Source organism: Lepidochelys olivacea (assembly GCF_965140295.1).
Source record: "Lepidochelys olivacea isolate rLepOli2 genome assembly, chromosome: 1".
Lineage (NCBI taxonomy): Eukaryota > Metazoa > Chordata > Testudines > Cheloniidae > Lepidochelys > Lepidochelys olivacea.
The window spans coordinates 202650974-202676853 of NC_140411.1; the positions used below are offsets into that span (position 1 = coordinate 202650974).

General features: G+C 48.3%; 1 protein-coding gene across 6 annotated transcripts in view; it reads left to right on the forward strand.

Moving 5' to 3' along the window:
* The window catches only part of BOC (BOC cell adhesion associated, oncogene regulated), an 81564-nt gene that overhangs the window by 34583 nt on the left and 21101 nt on the right, over positions 1-25880 (forward strand). For 4 of the 6 annotated variants that reach the window (XM_084652191.1, XM_084652192.1, XM_084652194.1 and 1 more), the window contains exons 2-4: positions 10863-11019; positions 12279-12557; positions 25028-25174. In XM_084652191.1, the coding sequence (XP_084508317.1) occupies positions 10935-11019; positions 12279-12557; positions 25028-25174 (511 nt within the window). In that variant the 5' untranslated portion in view covers positions 10863-10934. Of the gene's footprint in view, positions 1-10094; positions 10134-10862; positions 11020-12278; positions 12558-25027; positions 25175-25880 lie in introns of those variants that run through there. The other 2 variants (XM_084652189.1, XM_084652190.1) reach the window with 1 other exon arrangement.

Genomic DNA, 25880 nt, shown 5'->3' on the forward strand with positions numbered 1-25880 from the left:
AGGCAGCAAATCTCCATGAGCAGAGCAGTGACATCGCTGTTGGTTTTACAGGCTGATCCTTCTCTGTTCTCTGAAAGCTTGTTTGGGATGCAGGGCAGGTTGAGTTGCAAAGCTGTGGAATGCTGCTTGGAATCTCACAGGGTGATACTATTAAGAGGTGTGAAAGGGTCATTGGCTTATTGAGATTTTCCCTTATGCAACTGCTGGAGATGTCCTGTCTCTCTGGGGACTGTCAGGTATTAAAGTGACACGAGAGTGGCTGTTAACCAAAAGGCTGGAATTTCTGCAGATAGATCAAGGAGAAAAGGGCTAGAGAAGATGGTGAGGGAAGTCATCTAAAGCCTGTTGGCAGCTTTCGCTGGTGGGAGTTGAATTTAGGGGGGTTGTTTGGTTAGGTGTTTCCACCCCTGCCTGTGTGGCTCAGAGAAGGAGCAGGAAAGGGCAGCAGTTCTGAGCTTGACGCCGGCACAGCTTCTGCTTTCTTGGAGCATTTTATTTCTGAAGAGGTTTCGTAGCTCAGTCTGCCTAGGCCTTTTCAGCAATCAGGGCTGCGCTCGGCAGACAAGGGCCGAGCCACTTGGGGAAAGATGGCTCCACCGGAAGGACCCAAAAGCCACCTCTATGCCAACTTGGGCTGGATGTTTGCCCGAAGAGCGGGCTTGGGAACATCTTGACAGCTGGCCCACTTTATGCTTATTCGTTGCTTCCTTCTCCTTCGTCTTCAACCACCTCTCTTCTCCCCCACCCCAACTCAAAACTCCAGCCCTTCTCCGAGCCCCCAGCCTCTCCAGATTAGAGCTCTCCAGGGACTTCGGCCTTTTGAAAGGAAAAAAGAAAGAAAAAAAGGAGGGGGGGAGGAAGAAAGAGGGGGAACAGAAGAATGAAAACCGACCCAAGGGGCAATAGTCCCTCGAGCCATCTCACTGCATTACAATGAATGTGGACTCTATTAAGCTCCGTTCTGCCTGTTAGTGTTTCCCAGGGCAACACAGCTCCCATATGGCAAGCATGCAGCAGATTAGGGTAGGCCTCTAGGCCTCATTGAAGGCCTGAGGCTTGACTGGCAGTTGAACCCCCTCCTCACTTCTCCTCACACTTGACACTGCCTGTGTTTATCTAAAGCAAAAGGGTTGGGTGGGGGGGAAGGGGCATTTGGAAGGTTATTGTCCCGGGCAATGAGAGATAGGAGAGGAGAAGGGCTGAGGCAGGCAGGGATGGAGAAAGGGATGTTGGTGGGGGGTGGGAGATGAGGTGCAGTAGAAGGGGGCTAGGAAAGCGAGAGGGTGGCGGGGGGGGGGGAGGAGGAAGGCCTCATAAATATTCAGGAGGGGTGTTGAATGGGGAGAGGAGAAATAAAGCAGATGGAATTCGTGTTAAAGAACAGCCACAATCACCCTCCAAAAACAAGAAAAGAAAAGCGCATGGCCTTAAAGGAGCGTAGGGAGCGGCGTTTATCCAATTAGCAGGGTTGTCAAATTGAATTTATACAGAATGGAAGGGGGAGTTGGGGGGGGAAATTAAGTGTGTGGGATGCGGGGAGGAGGGTGAGATATCGAAGAAAAGATGTGAGTTTTCTTTTTTCTTTACACTTTGACAAGGAGGTTTTATCCTTTAAAGGGCTGAAGCCATTGTCAGGGTGGGCAGAGGGTAGAGAAACTCGGACGATTAGCGTTTGGTGCAAGACTCCTTTTTGGGGAAGGGCAATAGAATAAGGAAGGTTACAGAACAAGGCACAAGTCTGGGATGTGACAGGAAAATGCAGACATCCCTTTTGCTTGCCTTGTATATTTGTAATGAATTTAGGGCTGGTTAAAGGTGTTGGGTTTTGGCAGCACGGGGAACCGAAGTCCTCTGTGCACAGGACAGATACACCACATGGCAAGCTTCCCTCACATAGTGCCCCCTATCCATCCATCCCAACTCAGAAGGACCACTTCTCAGTTGAGCGGGAGTCCAGATTCCATAGCCAATTCAGCCCTTGCTGTGCTGCTGAAACTGCCTAGGAGGGGGCTTACTGGCATTGCTGACAGCTGCTCACTAGAAAACGATACTCATTTCACATAGGCCACCAAAGAGCTGTCAGATACAACTGATATTCTCTCACTAGTGACCTGAGCCAGACTAGCAATGGAATGCTTTCTATCCCATTCCTATCTTTGAGCCATCCAATCTCTCTATAGTGGTACCATGGGCTCTAGTAGAATAGAGTTCTGAGGAGCAATAGCCTCATATTCGAGGAAGATGAAATGGCTTATAACAGTGGTTATGTGTTTGCTTTGGTTTGGTTTGTGTGAACAGTTCTGCTCCAAGTGTTTGGGTTATTTTCCATCACGGGCCTACTTAATTCTTTCTGGTGGGTACTTCTGCCTCTATACTCAAAGCCACTTTAAGCAAATTTCTGGTCTCTCCCTGCAAAGTCCTCTGATACACCCCCTCCCAAGTATGATCTACCACTTCCAAGGCAGACTTGCTGCTTTGCAAAACCGTGATGCTGTGCTCACCCCAAATTATGTTCAGGATGCTTTAACCATCTTAACACCGAGGATGAGTTTAATCTGATATTTCTGTGCTTCCACTCTTCCTCCTTGACTGAGATCACTGGGCCAGATTCTGATCTCAGGAACAGCCAGCAAGAGCCATATAGTTTTAGAGACTGAGTGTCCCTCTTTTCATTTTTTCCTTCCCGCCCTCCCTCCAAAAAAAATAATTTAAAATTTTTTAGGAGAAAGGAAAAACACAACAAAACTTGGATATTCAGTACAAAAAATGGCATTAATTGAAAGTCACAGAGTTAATCATTCCAAAGTCAGAGAATGCAATGTTAAGGTGAAAGCACAGTCTTAATTCTGTCTCTATATGCATATGCATTATGATGCAGTATTTGAGAATTAGTAAGGACTGTAATACAAATATCACACAAATATTTGTCTACTACTTTAGATACACCAGTCAGTTTTCCCCCCGACCCAGGTTCTCCCTAAATAGAGTCCTCTGAGTGTGCAACTACTGTTAAATCTTTTCTCACCGCTACAGCTATCCCACGCTTGAAACTTCTCCAGGAGAGTGAGCTGGAGAACACTGTGACTTCCCCAATAATGTCAAGCTCTAAAATTAACCCTGTTTAGACTCTCTGCTGTGGGGGCGGGTGGTAGCTTACCTCCTAATGCTACTTCATATTTCAGTTTCAAACTAGCATGGCCTAGTATAGAGTGGTTTGAGATCTACAGAAGAAAAGTACTATATAAATGCTGCATGTTTGTTTATTAAGTGTGTAATAGTAGTGACTAGTGGGGTCCCAACTGAAATCAGGGCCCCATTGTGCTAGGCACTGTACATTGTAAGAGACAATCCCTGCCGGATAGAGCTTACAGTCTAAATAGACAAAACGGACAACAGATTAGAGAGAAAATAGCCCTATTTTACAGATGGGGAACGGAGGTAGAGAGAGATTCAGTGACTTGCCCAAGGCCCCGAAGGTGTCTGTGGGAGTGCCTGGAATTGAAGCAGATCTCTGGAGGTGCCCAGTTCAGTGCCTTAACCACAAAACAGTCCTTCTCTTCAAGATACAATTATTTCTCCCCTCCCCTGTATCCAACTGTCTAGCAGCCTGGAACAACCAAAAATTTAGTCCTTAGTACAGCAGCTGTGCCGCTGTCACGTTTTAAGTGTAGACAAGCCCTAAGTTTGTATCTGGATCTAGAGCCAAATGTCCCCACTGTTTGAAGCCTGGGTATTCGATAGGGATGGTCTCTCAGAAATCCAGTGTGCACAGACTGATACATCTGACCTGATGCTGACAATGCAAACTGGCCTCCTGCCTCAACTTCCTTTAAATGTCACCAAATAACAGAAGAAATGGATGGTTTACTCTCTTGGACTGAGTGTGTCGTTAACTCCTCTGGCTTCTCTCAGCCAGTGGTGGCCCCTACTATGTGGGACAAGAGCACATGGCTAATTTATGTGTGCGTCCCTACTAAAGTGTGGTCTGGGACACAGCTGTTCTGAGGTGGTAGATATGAGGATCCTGGGGCAGGAGTCCTGGTTTTCATATTCAGCTTCAGCTCTGACGTGCTGGGCGGTCAGTGCAGCTAGGATTTTTAAAGGCAGCTCAGCACAGCAGCTTGTCGCCAAGGGGAGACAGCTGGGACCTTCAACACACACACAAAATAGTTCTTTTATTTTTATTTTTTTAGATGATTCCATCTAACTACCGATCACAGTGGGACATCCATGTTTTCTTATCTGACAGCTGCCCTGAGATCCAGATTATTCTTAGAGAAGTCCCCTTAATACTCTTTCCTTGGCCTGCCCATTCCTCCCTCTGTTTTAGTATATCTGGTGCCCAGACCACTGTAGGCCAATGGGAGATGGCTTAGCATTGTGCTAGCCCTGTGTTCAGCTCAGGTTGTGCTGGAGGATATAGGGAGAGCAGGAAATAATTTAAAAAATAACAGTAATACTTGGCATTGCTGTTGCACTTTTTCTCCTCAGAACTAAAAGCACTTTAAGAAGGTGGTGGTATCCCTATTTTACAGATGTGGAAACTGAGGCATAGACAGGCACAGTCACTTGACTAAGGTCACTGAATGAGGCAATGGCAGGGGGACAGAACCAAAGCATCTTCATTCCCAATCCTGTGCTCTAGTCACTGAGTCGCAAGGCCAGCCCATGCTAATCCAGTCCATAGTCCAAGAGATGTGGGGGAAAGAGGGTTGCCAGAGACAGGGTACACTCTCCTGGGCTTCAGCATTTTTCCTCCTGGTCTGTTCTGGCTTTTCATTTTTCCTTCCTCGCAGGCCATTCCCCCTCCCCTGGAGCTGTAAAGGGCATGTTGATGCCCAAGGGTAGAAAGGGGCTGTTTTCCATTTGGGACCCTCATAAATTACAGGCAGTGTGGTAGTAACAGGAATTGTTTGGCTGGCCCTCGTTAAGCAGGAGGGGGCCTAGGTCTGTGGGCAGCATTTCCTCAGTAAAACCTTCAGCTTGTAATCAGCAAACACTTCTGTTGCGGCCTGTGTTTAATGCAAAGTGTGCTGGCTCTTGCTCCATCTCCTCCTCCCATCTCTCTTCTGTCTCCTGCTCTCTTCCCTCCCCTCCCAACCTCATTCTCTCTTGCCCGCCTGCCCCCATCCACTCCACTCCCTAGTGCAGTGTGTGTGGCAGGGAACTAGGCTGACAGCTTTTTCACCCCACACATCTGATGCAGCCCTTGTTAATCTCACTATGCTAATGGCCCAGTTCTTTGATTTACTGGGCTGTCTGAAAGGGACTTGGTACCTTCACTGCACTGACAGGAAATTGTTATTTTAACCTGACAGGAAATAATTAAGAAAGAAAGAAAGAAAAAAGGTCTTTCTTTCTTTTTCTTTTTTTCTTTTTTTTTCTGTGAACCCCCCCCCCCCCGACTTTAACCCTTTCTTTCCCAGAACAGTTGGTGAGTGTGAGGTTTTGATAGTGTAGGGCTCACATCTTGATGAAAGGAAAAGGGGTGCTTCTCGGTGTAGCTGCCTTCAGGGGAGGAGAAGAGGAAGTTAGGGACATTTTGAATAAGGTTCCACTACACATTTGGGTAGAAAGGTGGAAATCGTTCCCATGGGACTGCAGTCCTATCAGCACCTAATGCTAGGGGAAACATGTACTGGGCATGCAACCTCTGGGCATGCAACAGAAATCTAGCTGGGAGACGGGGACATTTCGGGGATTGAGCTGCTCCATTCTGCATCTTTCCCCTTCCCAGATACAAAGAAAGCCAGGCTGGTTACAGGAACATTACTGAGATAGAAGTCAATCTACTTTCTTAAAATTCTTGACTGTGTTACTGCCACCACCTTAGGACCAGAATTTTCATTTGATATGTTGGGAACTGAGCGCTTTCGACAAACTGGCTCTGATTGTGGGTACGACTGAACATATGAAAATCTGGCCCTGGATATTAACTGGTCTTTCCGTTTAAATTATTTCTTTCATTTCCCCCCATTTATGCTGGCTGTTTACTTTCTACACTTGGCTCCCAGCTATGAAAGGAAAGGTTGTTATTTAGTGCCATGACTCTGACTGGGGCCTTGGGGGAGTACCACACCCTTACTGTGTTAAATGTCCTGCTCTTCTCATTCCACCAACAGCACCGTTTAATCCATCAAGTGCCAAATGAATGGATCAGTCTCAATTTTCTGCCACCTGTTGACTTCATCTTTCTGCCAATGTTGGCCATCAGTTTTGTAATTGTGTGCGCAAGGATGGCCCTAGCTGGGAAGGGTGCATTGCACATCTCTGCTTTTTGCCTCAGTGAAAAGCCTCTGGCAAGGGGGTTATGGAGGCCTGCAGGGAGGTCCTTCCCCCCAGCACATACTCCAAGAAGCACCTCTTTTTTCCTTCCAGTATTCATTCCTCTCTCTGCCAAAGCCATCCACATGGGCAGTGAAACTGAGCTAGTCCCTTTCACTCGGTGTAGGCTTCCCGCACTGCAGGGGAAAACTTAAATCCAACCCCCCAAAATTGTATTGATTGTTTTGTTTTAATTTTCTGAAAACGTTTCTGTTCTTGTTAGATCTTCTAAAACAACAACCCACATTTTAGGCCTAAGCTATCTGACAGCTCTTGTCTACACTAGTATAATTAGTACCTGTACTTTAGCAACTGCCAGCAATAGCACAGCTGCATCGTTGATGACAGAGGTATAAGCACTTGTCTAGAAGGGGCTCAGGCATTTGTATTGCCATGCTCTGAGCAGGTTTGGAGATAGCACCGCCTTAGTCCTGTCTACACTAGGGGGTTGGCGTCAGTACAGCAGCAATGTTGTTTGCATTTATTGACGTAAGGATATTAATGTTGCGAGTGTAGACACACCTTAAGGAAATAATTAAATGTTTACAGTGCAGCTGTTGCATGGGTGAGTAGGTGATACTCTTGGCAGGAGGAGTTTCTGGGCCAGCTGTTAATCCTTGGCTGTGGGGGCATGGGAGGATAAGGAGGATGGTAAATAAAGTCAGTATCCTTTTCTAACTAGTATCCTATGGAAGCTTCCCGTGTGTAATGTATTGGGTCTTCTATTCTCTGTATGATGCAGTCACTAAAGAGTGACTTTATCTCATCTCTCTGTGGTATCTGCAAAGCACCTATCACTGTGGTATCCTAGTGTACATATCAATTTATTATGCATGTCGTAATTAGATCCTTTTGGTCTCTCTCACCAATCTGAGGCTGGCTTTTGCTTTTTCCCTACCTTCTCTCATTCCTCTTCCCTCTTGCCATTTTCATCTGCCTCAATTACTTATTCTATGTAGGTTCTTATGTGGCCCCCACTGCTGTAGTAGCTGAGCATCTCACAGTCTGTATTGCGTTTATCTTGACAACGCCCCTCTGAGGTAGGGAGTACCATTATCTCCATTGTACAGATGGTGAAATGGGGCTGAGAGAAACTAAGTGAGTTGCCCAAGGCCACTTAGGAAATCTGGGACAGAACAGGGAATTGAATCTGTGGGTACTGGCTACTGGATGCCCTTGCTACTGGATCATCCTTCCTTTCTCAGCTTCATTGTACGCTGATCATGGTATAGAAGTGAGATTTACATCTTGGTGTAAATACGGTCCAGCTTGTCTCTGTCTGCATTCCTCTGGGAAGGGCCTGCACAGCTGGCATGGAGAATCCATAGCTCATAGAGAATCCCCACACTGCTAGGGACTGAACCTGGCCTCTTTTGCTGCATTGTCACTGTGGAGTGCAGCTGTCTTTGAGAGCCTCAGCTATAGTGAGGTAGTCCCTGAGGCAGGCAGGCCGTAGCTCATGTATGGCTTTGTAGATTAGGACCAGGGCTTTCAATTCAACCTGGAAGTGAAGAGGGTGCCAGCAGAGTAAGTGGAGCACTGAAATGATATGCTCACAATGATCGTGCTAAATGGGTTGTAGCTTCTGTGTGACGCTCATGCTCACACCCGGGTAAAGAAAGATGTAGTTGTCTTTCCTGGAGGTAACAAAGGCCTGGATCATAGAGGTATGGTCCTTGTTAGACAGAGAAGGGCACAATCTCCTGATCAGCCTGGCGTACCCTCCCCACCACTGCAATCTGCGGGTGATCACACATGTTCAATAGATCTCAGAACTGTAACTGGTATATTCCTGAAGTTACAGATAATGGAGTCTTTTGATAAAATAAAAGTGAGTGGGAATTTGTGTAATAGTCGAAGGGCTTAAATCTGCCTTGAGCCACTTGAGGGCAATGTGAACACACTCACTTGGGCTGGTCCGGCAGTGTGTCCTGTGCAGAGCAGTTCTTCTTCACCTTTTTGATACCAGGGACTGGTTTGCTGCCTTTCTAAACTGTCAGAAAGATCTGAGGGAGTGGTGCCAGACCACAGACAGGTCATTGAGAAACACTGCTGTAGACGGTTTAGAGGACATTGTGGGACAGACAAAGTGAGCATGTTATTATATAGATACTGATAAATAAGGGGGCTGATTCTCATTTATGCTAAGCCCTCTTCACACAAATCTGGTAATGTAAACAAGCCTGAAAGTGGGTGTAAATTATTTTTAATATAAATGTTATTATATTTACATTTACTTTAAGGACTCTTTGTATTGCGGGAGTGACAAAAAGGAACCACAGCAAAAATGAGAATCTGGCCTGATATATTTATACACCAAATTAATTCAGAGTGATCCCATAGCATGCTACACACTATCACTTCACCCACTTCTGAAAAGCAGCCACTCTGGTGGAATTTGGCAGCTGTTTAACAACATACCTCAACACTGCACAATAGTTTAAGATAGGAATTGAAAAAGAATGTCCTCTACCCATGGAACTCATCCAGTTGGAAGGCATCCATATATTCCATTTGCTAGGTATTTATTTATGATATGTGAACAGGAGGGAGGAAGCCTGAATTGGCTTGTAGAGGTTGAATTCATCAATGGCAAGATCTGCAGAAAAGCCCTTTCTTTTGAATTGCCTGAAGGATACCTTCTACCTCAGCCCTTACCCACTTCCCAACCCCCTCCCACCAAGCATGGCATATACAAATACACACCCAGCATTTCTTGGCCTGTAAGCACCCTGGAGTGTGAAATCTCCAGTCCTACCTAGGAACCCCCTTTGTTAGAGATATGATATTGCCAGGTCTCATGCCTGAAGCATTCGTGGTATAATTTTCTTTTCTTTTCCCTTTAATTGAAATGGACATGGAAAGATACTGTACCGGCTGTGTGTTGCTAAGCTCAGCATAGGCGGCAGGAGCGATGACTGTGGTGTAAAAGCCTAGGGAGATAGCACTGCTTTGCAGAATCCAGACACCAGGAGGATGCCAGCTGATAATGCGGCTCTTCCGATGGCCAAAAAATGTGGATTTCTTTGGTACTAATTGTCTCCTTTGTTGGCCTCCATGGTCTAGTCCGTCTTTGGCTTCTCCTCTGACATCTCAAACAAGGGGACCAGCCAGCCAGCTAGTGCCAGTAATTAACCCTTCTAAGCAGCACAGTCCAGCTGGCCATTTCCTGAGCTAAGAAATGCTACAATTAGTACTCAAACCCCTTGCACGTATCCCCACATAATACAGGAGGAATGTCTCCTTTCATTAAATCCTTTGCCTTTGGTTGCAGGTGATCCTGATTTGACATGCAAGGTTTCCCTGAGCAGAGCTGGGTGGAATGCTGTTGGCAACAAAATCTGAAGCCATCCTACACTGCTTATTAGGGGCTCATTCCAAATTCAGATTAGGTTCATCACAAGGGTGTTTGAAGTTTGTGACTCTTGCAAGCAGTGCTGCGATGTTCTGGATCCAAATTGCATGACGTTTGCTGGGATGCAAACCTAGCCGGCACTCCGAGCTGTTGGGTCCAACTTTTCTCCTTTCAGCGTTGGATTCCTTCAAACCTAAAACGTGCATCAAGTGGGGAAATCTCTGTGAATTGGAGCTGGAGACATAGATCCAGGAATGACATAACGATTTCTCCACGTAGCCTGTGATAAATGCCATTTCCTAGGAGAGTGTGTGGGCCCCTTCGCTGATTTTTCCCAGCATTTAAACCAGAATGCTGTCTTATAACCACAGCCAAGGAGGGAGGCAATAGCATCTGGCAAACAAACTTCTTAAGCAGCGCTTAACTGGAAATGGTTGCTTTGCTCCTGAAAGAGGTATCTTGTACACTGATAGCCTAGCACAGTGTTGGGTGGGTGTAATTTGACCTGGGGAGTGTGCAGTGTGTAGCCGTATACAGAGAGCTGAGGATGTCCTCCCTTGGGAGATTCTGTGTATACCTGAGACTCGATGCAATGGCTGACCGGCTGGGTGACTTTGGACAGGTCACTTAGGGCCAGGCTTACAGAAGTGCTGAACATGCACTTTTGCAATTGAAGTCAATGGGAGCTGCTGATCAGTATACCCCTGCAAACTATACCCTTAATCTTCCTGTGCCAGAGTTTCTCTCTCTAGGAAACAAGGGTGATAATACCCAGGACTTTTGTGAAGCTTCATTAACAGTTGTATAGCGCTTTGAGTGACTCCTCTGGTGGAAAGTGCTAGAGAAGTATGATTATTCATAGGCCCCTTATGCCACTACTGCTCCTGTAAGGAGGGTAGTTTGTTCTGGAGCAGCACAGGGCATTGGCTTGCACCCTTCTTCCTGTAAAGAGTCCCTGTAGGGAGGCAGTGAAACCAGAGGTGCCTACAATATCCTCCACTTCCCAGGGTGGGGAGTTGGAAAAGGAGGCACCACACCTATCCCTACCTCTGTCCACCTGCTCGGGCCTTCAGTCTCAGCCATCCCTGGGCTTTGTGGGCTCTTCTGTTGAAACCGGGGAAGGCTGGTTGAGGAAAGAGCATCTGAGAATCATGTTTGATCATCTCCCTCCTGTCATCCGCAGGAAGTCACAGGCCCTGAGGCGGCTTATGGGAACCCCGCCTGGGTCCTTCTGCCCCAGGCTGCGCTGCACAGGATGACAATGACCCTGGGACGGAAGAGACCAACGGCTGCCGTCGCCTGCCTCATCCTAGCAGCTGCTGGTTGCTTTGCTAATTTGGGTGAGTTTACTCCTTACCCATTTTTCTGCTCTGCCTTGAAATAACTGCAGGCCCTTAAGGTCTCGAAGGAATGGACCCTGCTTCCATCTCAAAGAGATCAGCCCCACCCTATCCTAAAGGGACACTCTCCCCACCCCACCCACAGGCTGCAGAGGGTGTTATTGACCCCACTGCTTCATTAATGCGATGAACAACGCCCACCCCTGAAGGGGATCCCCCTTCTGCTCACCTGGTCCAACAATCCATCCCCCTTTTTCGGGTGATTATAGTATCCACAGTCCAGATAGCCACTCCCACACAACCTGCTCCTTCTTGCCATTCCCTGATGGTCAGTGGCAGTGGAGAAGCATGTCACGGGGCTGGGGAGGGTCTCTAGCACTCAAGAAGTTGTGTGACAACTGAGAGCTCCAGGCTGCCTTTCCTTCTGGAAGCCTGCCCCAATGCAGGGGAGGGTTAAGAAAGGACCCTTGAGATCAGCGGGCTCCAGTTCCGCACTTGCCGAATGCACAGTGCGCAGCGGATTCCTGCTGCCTGACCACTTACTGCCAGCATAGGATCCAGCAAAAAGGAGATAAACCGTGAGGTTCAGTGTACTGCCCACAGCTCAAGCCACATCAAAATGAGAGGAGAGGGATCAGGAGTTGCATGTCTGTAGCTGAGCCAGGGTGAGTGGCTGTCCGCAAGGGACAGCATGTTTCATGAGCAGGCAAAATTTTGGTGGCTCTGGCCCCAGTGTAGTCTTTAATCTACCTTTGCTCCAATGCCTGGACAAGCCTAGCCTGCCTCCTGCATGCTTTGAACACCCAGTTCCTCTGTGCCCTTCTCCTAGAAGCTAAGCAGCTTTCTAGGAGCTCAGGCTTTTCAAGTGGTCTGTTATCCCTAAGCAGAAGAGCTTTTCCGTCTCATTTTTAGGCTGCTGCAGCAGCCTCCCAGTAGTGACTAGAGATGAGGGTCTGAACCAGAACTCTGAATAACCCAGAGGCTTTGAGAGCAGAATTATAGCCCCAGCTTTATGATGGACCAAACCAAATCCCTGGATCCAAACACACACTTAAGCTTTGGGGTGTCCAAAATCCAGAGCTGGACTTTCCAGCTTGGACCTCTCTCTACTTGAGACTGAGTCATTGTACAGTTCCAAGAATTGCTCTGTGTGAGGAGAGTGGCATGGGGTATGTAGTGTGACAGTGGAGGAGATCTCCCTCTGCTCTTCTGTATGCTGATGCTCATGTGGAGATCTTGTCCTTGCCTCCACCATGCAGGTGAATCTCTTCAGGTCACTGTCCAACCTGCTTCCGCCGTCCAAAAGTATGGTGGCTTGGTGAGCCTGGGGTGTGTGGTACAGCCCCTGAAAGTCAACGTTACCTGGAGGCTGAATGGGAAGGAGCTGGTGGGGTCGGATGAGGCGCTGGGGATCCGGATTGAGCTGGGGAAGCTCATCATTATGGCTCTCAACAATCACACCGTGGGCCGGTACCAGTGCATCGCCCGCATGCCGGAGGGAGTTGTTGCCAGCGTCCCAGCCACAGTGACTTTAGCCAGTGAGTAGCTTTTGTCTTCTCCCACCCCACTACTCTGCATTTGATCCCTCTCATTGGTTGGGCCTCCATTTGGGGGCTTGACAGCCTCTGAGACACAGTGGGGCAGGCTGATCCCATGCTCATGGGATCCCCAGTCTGCTCATGCTGGGATCCCCAGTCTGATCCCAGGCTTCCAGAGTAGTCCCTTGGCCTAAGCTGTTTTGTAGCATATTTGACACAGAGGCCTGTCATGTTCTACCTTAGCAATAGGCAAAGTGATCCCTGTACGTGATAGACTGCAAGCTCGTATCATGATACCTTCTAAGAGTAACTGCATAAACCAATGAATAATGTAATATTTCCCTGCACCTGTGTCTGCACTTGAGATAGATCGAGTGATTTTATATTTCTCCATCTGCCTGGTTCTTGGGATTGCCTCCTTCAGATTAAAAGGAAAGTCTGCTATTCCATGCCGGAGAGAGGAAGGGCTCAGAGGGGTGCTATTGTATTGTTTAGAGAGAGGCGGTGCTTGCGTATAGCCAACAGGGGTAGGGAGCCGGGCTCTTCTTTGAGCTCCTCTCATGTTGTGGGGGAAGTACGTTCATTTATTCGGGGGCATGATCATACTCGGATGCGTCTTGTAGCAAGGCTTGTCTCTCTAAGGGGGGGGTGCTTCGAGGTGCTCTTGTTGACATCAGAGTGTCTAATATGTTGGAGTGTGCTTTCCTTTCCAGGGGGCGTTTCTTACTCGCGTTGCAGTGTTATTTGTATGGAGGGTCGGTCTTGTATCAGGGATGCTTGGGTTGGGGAGACCTGAGATCCCGGAGCCTCATTAATTTTGGTCCATGTGTCACGCTGTGGGACTGCACTAGTACTTCAGGGTATATCTCCTCTCCGGGGGCTACCCTCATATTTGAGTGTGTCTTGTAGGAAAAAGATTCATAGACTCCAAGGCCAGAAGGGACCGTGATCATTTAGTGATCATTTAGTCCGACTTCCTGCATAATACAGGCCAGAGAACTTCCTCCATATAATTCCCACAGCGGATCTCTTAGAAAAACTTGGAAACTTGACTTAAAAATTGGTCAGTGTTGGAAACACCCAAAGTGAACCCTGGTAAATGTGGTGGGGCCACATCTCCGACAGGGCTTCTTGTTTCAAACTGGGATCTACGCTCAGGTCAGAGAGTGTGCTGAGTTATGGGTGCATCTCAACGCGGGCAGCACACTCAGTTTGGGTACGTCCTTGGCAGTGGAGGCACTCACATTGGCATCATGAAGCTCTCTCCATAACTCCAAATCCCTCGGCCCCAGCCTGGAGTCCCCTACTGCACCCCAAACTCCTCATCCCCAGCCCAGAACCCACACCCCCAACCAGAGCCTGCACTGCCCCTGCACCCCAACCCCCTGCCTCAGCCCAGTGAAAGTGAGTGAGCATGGGGGAGAGCGAGCCACCGAGGGAGGGGGAATGTAGTGAGCAGCGGGCGGGGTCTCAGTGAAAGGGCGAGGCTAGGATGTTCAGTTTTGTGCAATTAGAAAGTTGGGAACCCTAACTGAGGTGGGGACATGGTCTTCTTGAGATGCTGATGCTGGGGAGAGGAGTGTTCAGAGGTAGCACTTGTGACAGGGCATGTCTATGAGGAGAATGCCATTAGCCGTAATCGCCAATGGACAGAGCTCCTTCGTAAACTCCCTCAGTTGGTCCTCGGAGGAGGCAGGGAGGGAGCTGGGGAAGGGGATATGTCTAAGAAATTGAAGGAGAGAAGATGTTTGTGCAAAACGAGGGCCGGCTTTGTGTTAAAGCCAAGAACTATTGGCTTGTCATCAAGACATTAATCAGAAGTGAAATGTTTAGGTCGGGCTGGGTAGGAGGAGAAGGAGAGGGAGAGTGGAGTGGAACAGCAGCTCTTGCTCTCGGAGGCTGGATGGGAGGGGGCTGTCATTGGGTTGAAGCCATCGGGGGATTTGGCCTGGGCTTTGCACTTAGATTAAGTTTCGGAGAGCGCATTCCAGAGCAGAATGGGGGCTGTGTTTTGCCGGTGGGCTGGCCCAGGAGGGGAGCAGAGAGGTGGATGGGATTACCAAGGGCATGGTTTGCATTTAGGAGGGATAAGGAGACCAGTGCACGCACGCTCCTTAGTATGGTTGTTTGCTTTCAGGCCTCTCTTAAATGTCGTTGCTTGGACAAAGCCATCGTTGTTCAGTTTACCTGGGTGCTGCCCTCCCCCTCCGGCTCTGGTGACTGAGGGGAGACAGGCTGTGATCGAGCTGCTAGTGTGCAGGAAGTCCCCACCATCCTTCCTGAGACAGACTCCAGCTATAACCACATCCAGTGCAGTAGTGGGGCCCCAGAAGTTGGCCTGGTGTTGATTCAGGCCCATGTATACTCCATCCGTGCCCTCACCCTCACCAAGCCAGAGAGAACTTGGGCTGAATTGTTATGCTGGGGCTTCCAGTTAGCATGGGCCTGCCAGTGTGACTAAATATTAATAACAACATTTACAAGGCCTGACACAAGGTGTAGAGATCAGGTAGATAAATGGTCCTTGGCCTGGGCCACTGAGCTGGAATCAAGGAAGGGGGAAGATGAGACCTCCCCATCACCACAAGTGTCTTGCCACTGAGAGGAGCTAGGAGGATCAGATGGGTTACAGAAGGAGGGTGAGGGCTTGATGGGCTTTGTTCCCACCACTAGGGGGATGGTTATTAATGCCATTGAATGGGTCTTGTGACCTGAAGGAGAAGGTGGGTTAAATAAGTGAGGGACAGTAACCCATTGTGAAGCCCTCTGTGCTACATGGCTTGTCCCCTGAGAACTCATGTCTTCTTCCTAGACCGTCAAGTTTCAGCACCTTGCAGGGTAGCTGCTGGGCCCTGCTGAATCATTCTCTGGGGCACCTGGCATTGGCCACTGTGGGAAGACAAGATACTGGGCTACATGGACCTTTGGTCTGGCCCAGTATGGCCGTTCTTATGTTCTTACCATCTTGGCACATGGCTAAGTGGGCAGCTCCCACCATGATCCTTGTCTTTGGGCAGAGGGTGCCATGAGAGTGGACAGAGTGAATCCCACTGCGGGGCAGAGAGAAGCTGGGGAGCCCTGGAACAGATCCCACCTTGGGAAGAGCCCCAAAGGGAAGGGGGAGAAGATGGAACTGAGGGTGGGACATGAGCGGGACAAGCAAGGAGCAGCACTTCTCGGGGTATGTGACTGATTGGCACTCCTGAGCCGATCTGTGATCAGGCTAACTCAGAGGACTGATTGAGACTAACAGTTAATTCCAGCAGTAGAGGTAAAACTGGCTATAGTTTTATAGCCCCCAGGAAGGGAGAGATTTGTGGAGGGGATGGAGGTGGAGTTCTTAAAGCAACAGAACAAGGATCACTTCGCCAGTGTTCAGCTCAAGTCTTCAGACACGGTGCAGATGATTTCTTGGTGTATGTGGTTAGGGTGCTAGAAGGGTAACTTATTGGAGCTGGAGGGGCCCGCTGTCTCTTCCCGCCCCCCCCCCCAAACACCAGCCCAGTGTATAGAATAGATGGTAATGACCTTGATCACTACCAGCCTAAGATGCATTGGAGCAGGACATCTAGAGAGGTTCCATATCCAATTCCCAGTCCCTTGGACTGTTCTGGGTCCTAGCCCTTATGCGGAGAGTGATTGGAATCCAGGGAAGTCTAAATGGGGCAGTGCATGGTCACGGGGGCTGAAGGATGGAATGAGACTCTGTAAAGGCTGCCTGACTTTAAAATATATAGTACAGCGCTGGGCATATGGATATAATCTGTTGCTTCTCTTTGCCATCACTCCCAGCTCCCCTTCCAAGCCCCTTCTTCTAGTAGTCTGCTAAGAATGAAGTGCACTGTTCACTACGTGGGTGTGACTTCCATGGAATGCTTTGGGAGGGACGACAACAGTGGTAAAAGTTGCACATTGCTGAGGTTTAGTCATCAGGACCCCTATCCAGCAAAAGCCTTTAAGCACATGTTGAACTTTAAGCGTGCAAGTAACCCTGTAGAAGCCAATGGGATTGCTTGCATGCTTTAACTGAAACCTGCTTTGCTGGATGAGAGTGAGTGGACGGAAGTGGCCAAGCAATGGAACATGCACTATTAAGCAGGTACACAAAATGAGCGTAACTTACACAAAAAGACTGATGAGGGGGATGTAGCAGGAAAAGCCACTCACACAAAGGTCAAAGACAGTACTGCTGTAAGCTAGAGCAGCTTGTGGGGACTTCAACTGCAGTTGCACCTATTCATGCCGGGGCTGAATTTGATCCCACTGAATACCAAATGGAGGAGAGTGGCAATTACGTTCCCACTGAATGCCCAATCAGAATCTTCCTTCCCCCCGTATACCACCCCCCCCCCCCGAACAAGCACTTGTGGGAGGAGAGGAATATACTAAACTGGGTTTTCTCCTTGTCAATCACCTGGTTGCAATGGAAGATGAGATAAAGGGGTGCATACATACTGGAAACACTTTCGGACCTGAGAGGGTCATTCCTTCATGCCCTTTCAGCTTCTAGAAATGAAAGTAGCAGAGCAGCCATCAGCTTTGGCTAAACCCATGGGAGCAAGCCTGGTGTTGTTGCAAAGTGCCAGTGGGCAGTGACCCCTGCTCTGGGGCATGTTTGGGGTCCCTTAGGAATTTGCAGCTGTCTTCTAAAGAGAAACCCATTCATTTTCCTTCTGCCTGGGCCTCTCAGCTGATGACTCCCCTGACACAATGGAGGGGGAATTTCATCTCCATCCTGAAAAAGCATTTGCTCGCTTGGCTCACCTCCGCTAAAGGCCTCTGGCTACAAGGCCAGGGGTGGTGTGGGGCGGGGGGGAATGAAAACACAGGCGGCGCTTCCTGAGTCAGTCACCAGAAGGGAGGCATGTTGGTCATGATGTGGCTTGGAATGTGGGGGGGGGGGGGGAAGGTGGGGACATGATGGGACGTTAGCATACGATGAGGGGTGCGTGTGTGAAGAGCTGTTTGAAGGGGATCTGAACACTGCTCCTGGGAGGCTTGGGGGTGACTGTGAGAGGACCGGCATGCATGAAGGAGGTGGGGAGAATGGGATTGTGTGCATCTCACCGTGGCACTCGGAGAGGGCTGCATCTGTTACTCCTCACGGGAAGGAGACCGACAACTGGGATGCGGCTTAGTGCAGGCGGAGAGCTCTAACCCCATGGGGCTCTAGCAGCCAAAATGAGGATTAGTGAGGAATAACTACCCCCTTGCTTTGTGCTGGAGGAGCCTTGCCATTTCCTGTTCTCAGAGGTCTTACTTCCCACAGTGATTCTTCTCCACCCCTGGCGTGAAGGCAGTAGGGAAGGCTCAAGCCCTTGGGGCCTGTACTTTTTAGTTCCACATGGTCTCCCACTTGGGTCTGATCCGAACTGATCTGTCTAGTCCATGTACTTACCTGGCCCCCTTGCTGTAGTACCCAAGGGCCTTAGTTCCTCCAAACGAGGGCTCTCCTACTAGTCCTAGGATGATTCTTTGCCCTGTCCATCGCCGTGCCAGCAGGGGCCTAAACACACAGGCACAGACAGAGGCTGCCTTTCTCTCTCTGTCCACAGCCCACCCTAAAGAGAACAAGAGCTAACCCTATTTTTGTTAAAACGGTGGCTTCAGCACAGTTGGAGCTCAGCCATCCCCAGTGCCCTCCATCTGATGGTCTCAAAGTTCTTCACAGACAGTGATGAATTGGGCTATCACAGCTCCCCAGTGAATTTAAGGTTAAGGTCCCAATGGACAACCACAGTGAGTAGGGAAATAGAGCAGTGGTAGGGTCTAGCATGGGATTTGGGGATAGGGAAGGCAGGTAGGAGCTGGCTGGATGTGGGGAGTAGAGCCAAATACAGACGGTCAGTGAGTGTGCAGGAGAAGCTGTCACCTGCAGCTTCTGCTGGTCTCAAAATTCCCCATCTCGCCTGCCTGCAGAAAGGAGTCCTTGGGGTCCCTCCAGCTCACGTGACACCCCCACCGGGCCGGGCCAGGTAGGTGCTGGCACTATCTTTGCAGCAGCACCTCAGCCCAGATATGACCACACTTCCCCTCTGTTTGCCAGACCTGTTTGTATGTAGGTTGTGAGTGCGCATGGGCAAACACGTGCCCCAGGGGAGGCAGGTTTGAACTCCAAAGGCCTAGGTGGAAGCCACTTACAGATACAACTAAACATTATTTGTGGGGTATGGTCATTTACGGGAACAATCTGGCATTAAACTTTTGAATAACTGATAGTCAAAATAATATATTCTGTGTCCCGTGCTTTAAGTTCCTTATCTTTCCCTTCTCTTCCTCTCTTGGTGCCTCTCTCCTTTGTCTGCTTGTCATGGCTCCCCACCGCCTCCCCTATCACTGCTCTTGGCTCTCTCCACTCCCACCCATTTCCTCACCCTCAGCTCCCCCAGAGACTAGGCTGGTGGGCTGAGAGATGCAGGGAGGAAGGGGGGGTGGATACCCCTCTTCCCTGGATTGGCAGAGTAGCTGTTGTGATATCAAAGGGTCGTACTCCTGGAGGTCTGGGGGTGGAGGGCCCCACTGATGCTTGCCCATCTCACCAGCCTTTGGCTCTGCACCTGCCTGTGCGACAGGGAGATATTATCCCCACTTTACAGCTGGGGGAAAATGAAGCACAGAAAAGCAAAGCAACTCATTGAAGGCCGCACACCGAATGGGTAGCACAAGCAACCATAAACCCCAGGAGCCCCAACTCTGAGATCTATGTGTTAACCTCAAGACCATCCTATGACGGGTTCCCCCCCGGGGTGCCACCTGGAACTGGGGTACCACTGAGCCCTCTGACCCACCAGCTTGGGCTCCGTCTCTCACTGTGCTGCTGTGACAAGCTGCAGACCCGCTCCTGGTCCTACACTTCCACAGCATTCACCCAGGTAGGGACACACCCAGCTGCAGTTACATGCAGGCGCTCTAACCAGCCACTGCATGAATCAATAATAGAAGGGCTACAGCCAAGGTAACTCTCAGCTCCCCAGGCATGCACCCCCTCTGGAGTATAAAGCCAGAATTATACTGTCTGGCACTGCACAGGGATTTGTACAGTGTAAGCTCATAGAGTCGTGCATCCCCGCCCTTCTTCATTGTTGTACTAGAAAGGCTAGCTGTGGGTGTCACCCAGAGTAAGCACGATTGAAATATAGATACATAGTCAATATTCCTAACTTTAGATACAAAAATGATACATGCATACAAACAGGATAATCCTATTCAGCAACTCATAACTTTGCCAATGACACCTACATGACCTGTCTTGTACAAAATGCATCATCATTATGCCATAATCATATCATAATATCACTGAAGAATATGGGGTGCAGTGTCCTACTTGCCCGTCTCACCAGCCTCTGGCTCTGCACCCTCCTGTGCGGCAGCAAGATATTATCCCCGCTTTATAGGTGAGGGCAAATGAAGCACACTAAAGCAAAGCGACTCATTGAAGGCTGCACACCGAGTGGGTGGCACAAGCAACCATAAACCCCAGGAGTCCCAACTCTGAGATCTATGTGTTAACCTCAGGACCATCCTTCCCCTCTAGACACTCAGCTCAGTGTCTGAAACACTCTCTCTAATTGCAGAAATCTCGTTATTTTCCGTGTCCTAAAGAACTATGTTCACTGGTGAGCTGCTCTGCATCTGAGGTGTTGGTCTCTTTCTTTCTCCAAGCTCACTGGCTCTTAGGCCTCTTTGCTCTTCTGGGTCTCTCTGTGTTCATATAAACCCCTGCCAGCACTGCTGGAGCCTGGGCCTTGGCAATGAGATCGTAATTTGGCCGTGATTAATTCAGACCACCAGGGTGCACATTAATTTTCCTGATGCTCGTTTATATTTTGATGATCAGAGAAGTATGTGTGATATGGGCAGGCAGACTTCTGCTTCTCTCCTTTTCTCCGCCCCCTTCTGTTTGTGTCTCTTCCAGCTTAATCCCTTGATCAAGTGTCAGAGGAGAAAACACACAGCACCCTTCCCCTCCCCCAGGGTAACATTCATTATCAGGGGAACAGAATGTGCTGCATGTTAAGAGTTAACCTTCATCTGGCTTTAATACTCAGTGGAAACATGGCTCCCCTTCTCCGCTTGTCCTAAAGGATTAATCATGTTTCTGAAGTTCACTCTTATTCCTGTTTTTTATTATTTTTAATTGAATGATGCCAAGAAATTCTTGAAGTCTTGAGCACGTTCGCTGCAAATCATTGTTATGACATTGCTAAACCTCTCCTTCTCTTTTCAACCTTCTCCCTCCCTGCTTCTTGAATCTGGGCACTAGAACCGTCTCTAAACAACACGCCTGACAACGAATGCGTTTGGGAAGGTTTTTCAGTACATTGCCAAGGGAGCTGGTTTTTATTTAAAATTAAGAAGAATCTTGCTTTAATCAGAAAGTCTGTTTTGAGAAATTTCATGTCACTTTTCCAGGACTGTGGGTGGGAGAACCTTGGAGCCAGAGTTGTCTTTGCTGTTGGAGAGCTGGTATAAATCCCAGAGAATGAAAACACATTTTTCCACTCTCCCGGTCTGCCAAGGGAAGGTCATGTGTAGTCTGCGATCCACGAGCTCTTCTGATCCCTGCTCTCTGAGCTGCCTGAGGCTGTGCGGGCCTTGGATTTGTATTGGTTCCAAGGAAGAAAATAATTGTGTTTGTGATCATGGCACACTGCTGCGCAAAGTCGTGGTGGTGTAGGTCATACTGTGTTGCTGTTACATTATGCTTTGAAGAGGCAATGTGGTCTCGTTTCAATGCAGTGTCATGCCACTCTGAAGAAGTGTCAATGCGAGGTCATGCTATGTAAGATGCAACTTTAAGTATTGTTGCAATGTCATAGCATATTGCTGCAAGGTGCTGAAGATGCAGGGTCCTCAAAACACAGTGCCACTACCTACTTGACGTAGTGTCCCAATGCAAAGACGTAGCATCACCCCACAGCAGGTACTGCAACCAAATTCCTGAAATAAATGTTCATCTCTTTAACATTCCTGTGAGCTGGGCTTGCAGGACTCAGGAAACACTTGCAAACATTTGCTAGAAGAGCCATGTTCCAGTTTACTTGCAGTTGGTCAAAGCATGGGTTGATTTCATCCACACTGTCTGGTCAAACTGTTACCAGGAACCAGGGTAGCTAGCACTTTGTTTAAAGCACTTTCAAACAGGTTGGTTCCCAAACTTGGTTTAAGGGCTATCTATAGTAGATGCATCTCCCTGCCCTATAAGTGAGTTGAGATGCACTGGCTCTCAATGCTACTATGCTGTAGTGCACATATAGGCTTACAGGAGCATCTGCACTAGGAATGGGTTTGGAAATAGGTCTCCTCGGTTTATTTTTGTTTATCTTCTAATCTTTGACGTTGTGGGTTTGGCAATCCTGCCACTACCAGTCTGGGACTGGAATTGTCTTAGACTCAGCTGCATTGCTGCTCTCAGCTTCTGAGTGGCTGGCATAGACCTGAAGCGTTACCTGACTCAGGCCATTTCACCTTGCTATCTGCTCTGAGTCTTCTGAGTAGTATTAAAAAAGAGAGAGAGAGATACTTTCCTGCTTTCCATCCCCACCCCCAATAGGAGCAACGTGTAGATGGTTCATACTGAGTTCATCTGAGTCCTAAAGTCTTGTTACAGAGACATTTCCATGGTGAGGCAATGGCCTAGCTGGTGTGTCTCTGAGGTCACTGAGCTTTTTCAGGAAGGGTCAGCTGTGCAGGGTGGTGGAGGAGCAGGTTCTGATGAGAAGGGGTCAGTCAGCTCATAAAGACTAGCAGACAGTCATTGCAATGTTTCCATTATGGCCTCTAACTCTTTGCCTCATGTGGAGCTGGTTGAGAAGTGCAGCTGGAAGAACATAGACAGCAGGGGAGAAGGAAGGTGGAGGACTGTACTGGCGGGGGGCGGGGGGGCGTGAATAGCTCTGTCAAAACATTCTCTCCTAATGGATTTCTCAAATGTACCAGCAGGCAGGTGTCACGTCAAATGCCTTCCCTTTTGAAACCTGATCTATTCCTCTTGGTCTGGTACTCTCATTCTCTCTTAAAGGCATCCTCTGTTGGGTTTTTTTAGCCCTCAGGAATGTGGTGTATGTTCAGGGCATGGTGTGGGTAACTGGTTCAGCAGACAAAGGAACTTGGCCAAAGTCCAGTTCTTAGCCAGTCTTGAGAGCTTTTCTTCCTCTCCGGTATCTTTAAAACTGATTTTAATTTTTATGTGAATAGTTGCATGTAGAGACCAATTTCATTCTGTTTTTTCTGTGACCCCCCCATCCCCTCCAACATCTCCCCAAACAAACTGGGGATGGGGGAACCTTAGGACACAATAATAATCTAGTGGTAAGCCAGCCTGTGGCTGTCAAGCATTTGACTCGAGCAAGAATTCCCTGCGCGGAGATACTTAGTATTCAGGCAATGGAAGAGTTTGAAGTGGTGGTTGTGGTCACAAAAGTGGACTCTGAAAATGACTTTTTCCTTCCTGTTCCAAATTAATTCTTCTCCATTTGCTTCCAGATCAAATCTTTCAAGTCTGCGAGTTGAAATAAGATCTTTTTTTCCCCCTCTACGCCCAAAGTTTGCCTTCTAAATCTCTCGAATCTATCTATCTACTACTATGCTCTCATCTGTCTAAACCAGTGGTTCTCAATCAGGGGTACGTAGAGATCTTCCAAGGGGGTACATCCACTCATCCAGATATTTGCCTAGTTTTACAACAGGCTACATAAAAAGTTCTAGCAAAGTCAGTATAAACTAAAATTTAATACAGACAATGACTTGTTTACACTGTTCTATATACTATACACTGAAATGTGAGTACAATATTTATATTCCAATTGATTTATAACTATATGGTAAAAATGAGAACATAAGCAATTTCTCAGTAACAGTGTGCTGTGATGCTTTTGTATTTTTATGTCTGATTTTGTAAGCAAGTAGTTTTTAAGTGAGGTGAAACTTGGGAGTACGCAAGACAAATCAGACTCCTGAAAGGGACACAGTAGTCTGGAAAGGCTGAGAGTCACTGGTCTAATCCATCTGTTTGGGATGTATCGCATGAGAGGATGCATAGCATTCATCACCATACTATCCAGGGGCTGAATAGTTAGTTTAGATCCACAAAGCATTGTCCATAGTAACCTTCACACTTGATCCTGCTCTTTGCCTTTCCCTGGTGTCAGCTAAGAAAGCTCTGCCCACTCCCACCCCCGATTTGGTGCACAGCAGCTGTCCAGAGATGGCAATGTCACTGAGGACATGTGAGATGAGGGAGAACCCAGAACCCAACTTGAGTCTTTCACAGTTGTACAATTCTTCCCTCAGATGCACCCCAGCAAGTTCCTAGTGAAGTCAGTAGGAGCAGTGAATGCATAATTAGAGGTAGAACTGAATCCAGAGGAGGAAGATCTGGGCAGCAAATATTTTTACCCATTTCCAGCACCTTCCATCAGAGGATCTCAAAACACCTCACAGACATTAATGAATTAATCCTCACAGCCCCCACATTTTCTAGTTCAAGACCGTCCTCCCCACTTATGAGAACGGATGTCATTTTCTAACCATATTTGAGGTGTTCAGGCGAAGTCAAAGGGTCATGATGTAATCCTCTCTTCTGTCTTACCTAGCCTTTGAACCCTGTCTGCACAGGCTCAGCTCACAATGTTTGTGGTAGCTTCTAGGCAGCACGGCTACAGTTATGTTTGAAATGGCACTTACCTTTCGAATCTCAATTTTCAGTTGCTCCGTAAGTTACCTTTTTGGGCTGGGATTTCTCATGTTCATACACAGCATTTTATTTGCAAAGTTTCTTGATTGAGCCCTTTTTGGAGCTAGTAGGTGATAGAAAGGAGCGGCGTTCTGACACCAGCCCAGTTCCCCTCATCGCTGAGGGCACCTCTTCAGTACCATCCATTGCCAAGATGCACTGAACTGGGTCCTGACTCCAAACCTGAGGTGGTAAAGGTCAGACAACAGGAAGAGGATACTCTTCACACCACAAACAAGATCCAGAGCGTGACTAGCTTTGTGCATTCATAGAATATCAGAGTTGGAAGAGACCTCGGGAGGTCATCCAGTCCAGCCCTCTGCTCAGAGCAGCACCAATCCCCAGTTTTTGCCCCAGATCCCTAAATGGCTCCCTCAAGGATTGAGCTCACAACCCTGGGTTTAGCAGGCCAATGCTCAAACCACTGAGCTATCCCTCCCAGCCAACCTAATCTGTATGGACATGGAAGACCTGCTCCATGGGGGTGTCAGGAAGCCGAATCAATATTTGTAAAGCTCTTTGAAGTCCTAAGGATAGGATAGAAGGGCCCAGTGTTAACTATATGCAGTCTTGTTCCCCATCTTTGGAATCTAGCTGAATTACAACTTTATGTACTGAATATACCTCAGGTTGTTGTTGTTTTTTGTTTGGTTGGTTGGTTTTATTTACTCCTTTCCATTAACTCCTGAATTTGCCACTCCAGTGCTAAGACTTACTGTTACTGTCCTCTTAACAGAGATCAAAGACTTCAAATTTGATGGCCAGCATGTGATTGAAGTGGATGAAGGGAACACAGCTGTGATTGCATGTGACCTGCCCGAAAGCCACCCCAAAGCCCAGGTGCGCTACAGTGTGAAACAGGAGTGGCTGGAGGCCTCCAGAGGTGAGCTGCATTCAGGGAGGGGTGGGTCCCTCTTCTCTCTTTGCTACCCAGTGCTTCTGTCCCACCGAGCTCTGTCACGTCTCCATATCCGCTGGCTCTGCCTTTACTCTTCCCTCTAGCTGTCCAGTTTTGCAGAGAATAAGCCCTCTCGGCCCACTGCCTGATGTATGTCTCCCCCACAGCTGCTCCTTTCTGAGCTGCTGCCTGGTCTCTGTGATGTCCCCAGGCAGCCGTGCCTGAGGGAGCCATGCTCAACAACAATTTGCAAAGAGAAAAAGGAGGGGGCATGAGTTGAATAAATCCTAAATTTAATTTTGTTGAAATGAATTATTCGCCCATGTGACTGAGATGGGTTAGAACCAAAGCCCCGGCTCTGAACCCCTATGAACCCTTGGGAAGTTTTGAAATCCAGGTCTGAATGTTGCCACTTGAGCCCATCTGTACTTGTTACCATTTAACTTCACCAGAAGGTCCATTCATCTCCCTCCTCCCCAAATCAGTTCTCTCCTTATCCCGATTCTGAGACTGAATCAGCTTATTTCCAGGAGAACCCTGCCTGAGATGCTGATGTATCCAGCTCTCTTTCCCTCCTCTTTGCCCACCTTCTCCCTTTCCTTTGCCCAGGCATGTTTGGAACCTACTCCTGAGATGTTATCTGGCTGGTAGAATAGCTCCTCACAGAGAAAGTTCCTCTCTTCTTTTCCCT